Raw genomic sequence first — 8349 nt, forward strand, 5'->3', positions numbered from 1 at the left:
CAGCCCGTCCTGGGACACGGTCTCACGTCCAAGGCCTTGTCCTGCAGACTGGGGGACCAGGCAGGACCCCAGATGCTGGGGCGGCCGCCCGTTAGGGCAGACTTACGGTCTAATTTTTAATGCAGTTTCACTCAGAGGGTCTTCCCCATGATAATGCAGCTGGCGCTTTGCTCAGCATCTGGGCCAGGCCTGGTCTGTATGTTAGGGCCTGTGCTCCTCGGAGCATCCCTTTGTGTTTAGTGCTGCCTTATCGTCCTGCACAGGCGCGACTTCCGAGGTTCAGAGAAGCCAGATGATTCGCCCGAGGTCACACAGCCAGCCGGAGGTGGAGCCAGGCTTCCAACCTGGGCAGCTGGATCGTGGCAGGGGTCTCGGCTCTATACTGTGCCGCCTTTGACGGTTCTGTTCAGAGTGACGACGGGGGCCCCAAGCCCAGGGCAGATGAGACGATAATGCTCCTAGGCTTTGCCGCGTTTCTCAAAGGAAAACGAAACATGTATATTTATAGACTACAAACATTCGTTCATCTATGATCTCATGCTTCCATGTTTCCGGGACTGACTTTTTTAAGAGTCATACGAGATGGTGCCCTTGGAGATTAAGCCGTCTCCAGGGTCCATGCCGCACCTCCCCATGGCAATGGGTGGTGCCACTCGATCGCCCACTTGTGGTTGTTGCGAAAGTAACCGGACACCCCCAATAAGCAGAGTCTCCGAGAGACGCCGGAGAACAAACATCCCGTGGGAAAGCGTCACCCCTGCTCTTTCAGTGGGAAGTTGTCACCGAGCGGTTCAGAATGGTTCGCTTAAACACGTCTGCCGTTCGCATTTATTCATCCAGTCAGTAGATGTGCGTTGAGCACCCGCTTTGCCAAATGCTGCCAGGCCCCGGGCCTACACCCGCGATAAAGGTCCAGCTGTCTGGAGTGGGGAAGCAGGCGATGGCAGGGAAGGGCGACGTGTTCACGTCAGGGTGGGCTGACCGCTGGAACGGAGAACCCCAAAGCCTCGGGGGTTACACAGGCGGTTCCTCTCTTGCTCGCTCACTCCCCAGGGCGTGGGCTGGGTCCCGCCAGGCGGGTCAGAGCCCAGGCTCGGTCTCTCTTTTGCTCTCCGGTCCGCCAGAACCTCAGCTGGGTCCTCGCCGGCCAGCGTCTCCCAGGCGGGATGGGTGGGAGGACCCAAGATGCTGGTGGCCTGGGCTGCTGGCAGTGGCCGGCACGAGAGAAGCGGGCAGGCTTGGGAGGACTGGGGTTGACACCAAGTTCCATGGGGGAGTAAGACATGGAGGTGCCCAGCTTCAGCCCCAGTATGGGAAAGGGGCGGTCCATTCCCTGGGACTTGTACCCAGGTTTGGGGGTGAGACACGATGCCTGGGGACACCTTGGGGACCGGTGACAGCTGGACTTCAGGGTCTGGTGCTCAGGAGAGAGGCGGGGGCTAGAGAGGGTGTTGGGAGGAGGCCCTGGGTTCCCCGAGGGGCGGCACAGCCCCAGGTGGGGTGAGCAGGGGTGCACACACCTGTCCCCCCCCGTCGAGATTCCCGCGGGAGGGGATGCACCCCAGAGCCTTTTCTAGTCTTTCAGAGAGCCACCTGGGCAGGCTGGGCATCCCCACGGAAACGCGCAAGCAGGGGACCCAGGAGACGGGGCCAGGGAGCCAGAGGAGCGTTCGCAGAAAGGGGGGTCCCTAGGGCGGGGAGCAGGAAGGCGGCAAGCAGGCAGACGCAGGTGGTTGAAGGCGGAGCCAGCGAGGGAGAGGGCCACCTGCGGACACCGTGCGGACTGGTTCCCTGGCTCCTGTGTCTGTGACTGCAGTAAACGTCTCGTCAGCTCTCCTGCTTGCTACACGGGGGGTCACGGTCCACGTCTGGCACATCCTGGCCATCAGAAGGGGTCTCTCCAGTGCCGCGTTTTGGGACAGGACTGCGGATTGGCTGGCTGTGTGGACGTTTCCACGGGCGGACACGGGCAGGAGCTTGCTCTGTGCTGGCGCTGTGGGACCACTGCAGATGCGTCCCCGCTCGCCAGCCTCCCTGACCTTGGCATCGCAGGCCGGCAGCCAGACCACAGTTTGGCCCAAACCCACGGCCACTTGAAAGGTGACCTATTTTTGTTTTGTCATGACACGCTAAGGGCAGCGGCAGCAATTACCCCAGTGTCTGATGCCACGGCCTGGAAGCCTGTCACCCAGGCTCCCGGGCACCCTCCCAGCTGTGGGTGGTTGTGACTGTGCCAGGCGGTGCTGAGTGTGTGTGTGATCCCCGCGTGAAGCCCTCGGGGTAAATGTGATAACAAGCTCAGGAGTGAGGTCAGCAACGCCGCCAACAGCAGGCCCAGGGGGCGCTGCGGGGCGCGGGGCCTGTGTGGTGAGGAGCCGCCCCCTCCCCTCTCCCCAGGTGCCTCGTTAGCGCTTTGAAGCCGTGTTGCTTAGAACGTTTGGCACGTTTTACTCGTTATAAAAATAACGTGCTTATTGTGGAAAACGTGAGAGGTGCAGGACAGAGAGGGGAGTAAACTCCCCTGCAGAGCACTGTCCCCGGCGAGGCTGGGGGTCCTCCCTGCCCACCAGAGAGTGCCTCCCACCAGAGAGTGCCTCCGTTCGCTGCCAGTCAGGGCCGGGGGCGGGGGGTCTGGGAAGTGACGTCCCGCTGCTGTTTCAGAATGGCGCTGTCCCTCTTGCTCTGTCCCCGCCCCTCCCCCAGCCTTTCCGCTCCTCTCTGGTCCTGGGGTCCTGGCCCAGGCAGTTGCACAGGGGGGACACCAAGAGCCAGCGGAGAGGGCTCATGGAGGTCGGTGTTGGGAGAACAGCTGCGGAAAGGGGTCCCGACCCATCGGGCCACCTCTAGCTCTGTCCGCCTCTGGCACGGCCTCTCTCCTATCCGTAGTGACCTGCGTTTTCTTTCCCATGAAAAGGAGCGTGGCCGGCAGGCGGGCCGCCGAGCTGGCGGAGGGCCGTGGCCAGGCAAAGCAGGGCCCCGGGAGGAAGCGCGCACTTAGAGCCGGGCCCTCCCGGTGCCCAGGCCCCCGGCAGGTGCCGCCTCCCTGGATCACACCTGCGGCAGGAGGAGAGCTCACCCCGGCAGTCTCCACGCTGGTGGCTGGGAGGCAGGGCTCGCGAGGGGGGCCTCCCCACGGGCGAGCGGGGGGTGCAGCCCCCCTGGCCTTCCCCCGCTGTCTCGGAGGGAGGCGGGCTTCTCTGGGCCGGGCAGCAGCGGGCCTTTGTGGAGCGCCTGCGTTGTAAGCACAGTGTCCTTTTGTCCTTCCGAGAGCTCAAGGACGACTTCCCCGTGGCGCCCACGCCTTCCTGTGGGTGGAGAGGTCGGGGTTCAGGACCTCCTCCGAAAGCGGCCTCCCCAGGCCCCGGGGAGTCACTGTCCCACCACCGGCGGCCTGAGGGCCTCAGCACTGGGATGGTTCGTGTTGCACAGCTTGGGAAATGCCGCAGACTTTCATCCTGTTGACTGGTCCCAGCTCAGCCTTGATGGTGCCGCTGGGCCAGGAAGCCGGTGATTGGCAGGGCCCGAACGCAGACACGGCACAGGAGGGTGCTTGTGCCGCGGTTGCCCCGCGGGGGCTTTGCTGTCCGTTTTCAGGAGTGGAGCAGGCTTGGCTGGCAATTTTCCTGTTCCCGTGCCAGGCAGGTAGACAGATGGGGGGGAGGAGGGTCAGGGGTGGGAGCATGGCCATGTGGATCCGTGTCTCCTCCCCGTTGGAGCTGTCCGGCTGTGGGTCCAGCACAGTGACCCAGTGACCTCCTGGTCAGGCAGCTCGCTCCAGAGGGCTCAGGTGTCAGGTGTGTCCAGGGCCTAGCAAGAGTGCTGCGCCTGGGGGAGCGAGGGCCTAGGCCCGGGTCTCCCCGCTCACAGCTGACTCGCAGGCTGCGAGGGCTCGGCGTGGGGGCACATGGCGGTGGTCCTTCGTCCACGGTTCCATCGGCATAAAGCAGCGGAGTGATCACGGCCTAGATGTGGCTCAGGCCCGTGGGCTTGGGGCCCTCTCTTCCCTGCACCAGAGGGCCTAGTGCCACCGGCTCGCCCCAGCACCCTGCTGGGGGCACGGAGTCTGTGCTCCTCCCACTGGGCCCAGGGACAGCGCCCGGCCCCACGCCCTCCACACCAGAGACAAGCACCACTGGACCTTGGTGAGCATGGAGTCTGCTGGCGAGGAAGAGTGGGCCCCGGGGGGTTTGTGCCCAGGGTGCGGCGTGTCCGGCCACGCTGCTGGCCGTCTCCTCGCCGGGAGTTACGGGGTTGGGTCCTGCCCTCCGCCCTTCCTGACAGTCTCAGACCAGTGGCCTGACTCCTGAGTGCAGGGGACACGTGCACAGTTGTCAGCTCTGCAGTGACCATGTGAGGAAGGGGCAGGGCCCGTCAGGTGCAGCTGGGACAGTCGGCCCGGCCGGCTGCGCTCGGCCAAGCAGGCGCTGCAGGGGGCTGCGTCACCCCAGAAGCCACGCCAGCGCCCGGCCGCCTCTCAGCGGGGTCTGCACCGCGTCTGCGGGCCTGGCAGCCGTGCAGCTCTCACCCACCGGGAGCCGCCGGCCCCTGGCTGCGGCGAGGGTCGGGTGCAGTGGAGTTTCTCGGAACTGAGTTGAGCTTCGCGTGGTACAGAGTAACCTCATAAGAGGAACAGTTAGGTGGCACTTAGTGCGTTCACAGCGTTGTGTCACCTGCGTCTGGATTTCATCGCCCCGACTGAAACCGCATTGGCCACTCCGCCCCCCGCCCCGCCCCGCCCCGGTCTGCGGAGCTGCCGTCTGGACCTTTCGTCCCCGGGAAGGGCTTGACACCCGGACCCCGCGTCTTCCTGCCCCCGACTGACGCCGTGTGCCTCTGTCTTTGCAGCTCCCGACTACAGGTCCATCCTGAGCATTAGTGACGAGGCCGCCAGGGCGCAGGCCCTGAACGAGCACCTGAGCACACGTAGCTACGTCCAGGGGTACTCCCTGTCCCAGGCGGACGTGGACGTGTTCAGGCAGCTCTCGGCCCCTCCCACGGACGCGCGGCTCTTCCACGTGGCTCGGTGGTTCCGGCACGTAGAAGCCGTCCTGGGCGGCCCCCGCGGCAGAGGCGAGCCCACTGGGCTCCAAGCAAGTGAGTAGCAGAGCGGGCTCCCAGCGTCAGAACCTCTCCCGGCGGCGGCCACCTCCAAGGTCAGGGCCCCGCGGGCGCATGGCGCCAGTTAGCTGTGGTGCCCCGGAGGAGCCCACGGCGTTGGCTCCCGTCCCCACGCGCGAGCGGGTGGCCTGGCGGCCGACCAGCGCTCCCTGAGTGGAGGTTAGGGCAGAGCATGCCCAGCAGTGGGCTCTGGCGGGCAGCACCCGCGGGTCCTCGCCTGCTGCCCGGCCGGCGCAGAGCCGCCATGAGCACGTGCCGCCGGGGTCCAGGCCTGACGCTGTCAGCGTCTCCCTGCCTGGCTCGGCTTTGCCGTGGCTCTTTCTCCTTGTTCTTTCTGTGAGCTTGCGGACTCTGTGCCCCAGGTTTGGCGGGTTGAACCCGAACGCAGCCATAACCAGCGGACTTGCCGAGAATCAGAAATGTCGCTTGTGGGCTTTGGGAGGAAGTCAGTCGCGGAGCTGTAGCCGCAGCGTGGCCCCGCTTGTTCCGGGGGTGCTTCTGGAGCGTCTCGGGGGCTCAGTTCCTCTCTGTGTGGTTCCTCTCTCCTTTGTCCCCTAATCTCCCGACGCCCTTGAGCAGCTTGGCTGTCCCTGTGGCTTTGGGCACTCACGCCCTGCATGGGAGGGGCGGCCACCTGCTGCCTCCGGGAGTCCCCGCTGGGCCGGGCAGCCTCCTGGGGGCCTGGGGAAAGTGCGGTGGGGACACGGGTTTCAGTACCAGCGGGAGACCTGCTGGGGAGTGAGGCCTTGATGCATGGGGACATCGGGGCAGTCCCTGGCCTGAGGGCACGCTGACGGCAGCGTGTTCCTGTTACGTCAAAGCTCCTGTGTCCCATCTCCCAGTTTCCCCTTGGCACGTGCCAAGTTTCCTTGGACCTGCCACCAGTGGTGTGGCAATAGCAGCCCTTTGGGGAGCTAGAGAGCCAAGTGTGGCTCAGTGTCCTGCTGGCCACGCCCTCAGCCGTGTCCCCTTACCAGCCAGCTTGGGTCTTCTCAGACGAGCCTTCCGTCCCGTGAACCCTGAGCCCTCCTGCTTATCGGTGGTCATCTGGCTCGCATCAGCGTGTGGGCAGCTCTGGCCGGTCCCCAGTCACCCCAGACGGCAGCGCTGCCTGCGTACTGGGAGCTCTCGGGTCTCGGGGTTGGAGGAGCGCGTCGGAGCCACGGAGCAGCTGACCGAGCTGCGTCGGTTCACGGACGGGCCCCTCCAAGGGCGTCTGCTGCCTGTAGACGAACCCGCGAGACTCGTACCTGGCGGCAGGGAGCACGTGACTTCGCAGGGATCTGGGCTTTTCCCTGCGCTGGCTCCGTGCCCGCTTGTGAGTGCGCTGGCACCCACTAGAGCAGAAGCTCCCGCCGTCTGTCTTCCTCCCTGCTGCACACGTGCACACGCACACACGCACACGCGCACACACGCACACACGCACACACGCACACACGCACACACGCACGCACACGCTGCCTTCCTCCTCTCCTCTCCGCCTGTCACTTACGTGCATCCTCTGTGTGGCTGGTGTGACCTCGAGCAAATGGCAGAGCCCAGGACTGACTGCTCCGTGACTCCCATGGAAGCCGCCGTCTGCAGTGTAGATCTGAGGGAGGCCTGGGCAGGGTGTCCCCACCAGCAGGGTGTCCCCACCGGCAGGCCATCAGCGGGAGGGAGAGCCCTTCGCAAACACAGAGGCAGGGAGAGGGGACGGGAAGAGGGCAGCTCGGTGGGCCGCAGACGGCCTGGCCGGGAAGAGGGGTGACGAGTGCTGAGACGGCCCCGTGGGCCCGTCCTGGGGTGGTCGCTGTGCAGGGTGGAGCACGGCACGGAGCCGGACTGTGGACACGGCCTGAGGGGGACACTGGAGGTGGTTGGATGTCACCAGATGCCCGTGGGCTGTGAGTAAGCACCTGGCGGTCACTCCTGGCCCCGAGCGCAGACTGCGCATGGCCCGCCCTTCGTCGGGCTGGAAGCGTGGGCCCGGGGCCCGCAGAGCAGCAGACTCGAGGGGCGGAGTGGCTGGACAGCCTGGCACCGGACTGCACTAAGGAGGGGACGGGTCGGGGCAGGAGCAGAGCCGAGAGCGGGGATGCCCGGATGAGGTGCAGTCCCCAGCGCAGGGAGGCCGGGCCGTCTCCTGGGCGGTCGGAACCGCCAGAAGCCCAGAGCCACCGGTGTCCGCACCAGCCTCGTGGCAGTGAGTCATGTGCATGCTGAGGGCTGGCAGCCGTCCCCACCGACTGTGGCCATGAGCCAGCAGCTGCTTTTGGCCAGGCTTCCACTGGCCCTGGCCTCATAAGTGTCCACCGAGGGCTGTCGTCGTGGGGGAGGGCAGGGCACCCAAGTTATATCCTGAGTCACTGTCTGGCAATGCGACCGTCTGTGTGCAGGGCCCGTGCCTGCGCGGCACTGCAGGCTGTGAGCGGGAGGCGCACGTGTGAAGGGCAGGGAGGGGCGGGGTGGCAGAGTGGCCGGGTGGCCCCGCCCTGGGGATCTAGGGGGGTTGTGGGGTCCACCGTGGCTCAGAGCAGAGCGGTGGCGATGGCGTGGGCCGTGCCGGCAGCCTCGTTGGCCACACCGTCACATTCCCTGACAACAGCATGTCCGTCAGGAGACTCAGGTTATTCCGGCCGTGACCCAGCTGCATTCCCGCCTGCAGGTCGGGGCCGGCGGGCACAGCCCCAGTGGTGTCCCCCAGCCGGGTCCGAGCCCAGCCAGCTGCGCCTGTACAACAGCCTCACCCGGAACAAGGTAAGGAGGGCTCACGCGGCGGGGTGGGGGGTGGGGCCCTGCTGAGACACAGACCGTCGCCTGCCTCACGTCGGCTCTGGCGGTCCACGCGTCCAGGTTCGAGACCCCTCAGCTCCCGACCCCGTGTTCTGCGTGGCCCGGGCAGGGCTGCCGTCCAAACCCTCACCCGCATGGACAGGGTGCTGGTGGTCATGCGGAGCCGGGCGGCGTGCTTTCAGAGAGCACATGGGGTGACAGTGGACGTCACGACGTGCAGCAGGCAAAACAGGCCAAGCGAGGACGTGCGAGGTGCCGAGAAGCCGGGGCTGGCCCCTAATCGAACAGGGTTTGCTGGGCTCGTGCTGCTTGGCCTGGCCGGTGGCCCCGGGACTCGGGAAAGGGCTGTGGCCGTGGGTTGATGGCGTTTCCGTCAGCGAGCACACTTAGCACACCTTGAGGACCTAGTTGGCAACAGTGGCCCTGAATTGGCCCGAGGCTGTCGATTGGGCCTCC

At 65.8% G+C, this 8349-nt stretch overlaps 1 protein-coding gene across 1 annotated transcript in view; it reads left to right on the plus strand.

Moving 5' to 3' along the window:
- The window catches only part of CARS (cysteinyl-tRNA synthetase), a 45642-nt gene that overhangs the window by 2059 nt on the left and 35234 nt on the right, over positions 1–8349 (plus strand). Inside the window, exon 2 of the mRNA XM_023537359.1 lies at positions 7766–7857. Coding sequence (XP_023393127.1) covers positions 7766–7857 — 92 coding nt within the window. The remainder of the gene's footprint in view (positions 1–7765; positions 7858–8349) is intronic.

This window comes from Pteropus vampyrus, unplaced genomic scaffold (genome assembly GCF_000151845.1).
Source record: "Pteropus vampyrus isolate Shadow unplaced genomic scaffold, Pvam_2.0 Scaffold187, whole genome shotgun sequence".
Lineage (NCBI taxonomy): Eukaryota > Metazoa > Chordata > Mammalia > Chiroptera > Pteropodidae > Pteropus > Pteropus vampyrus.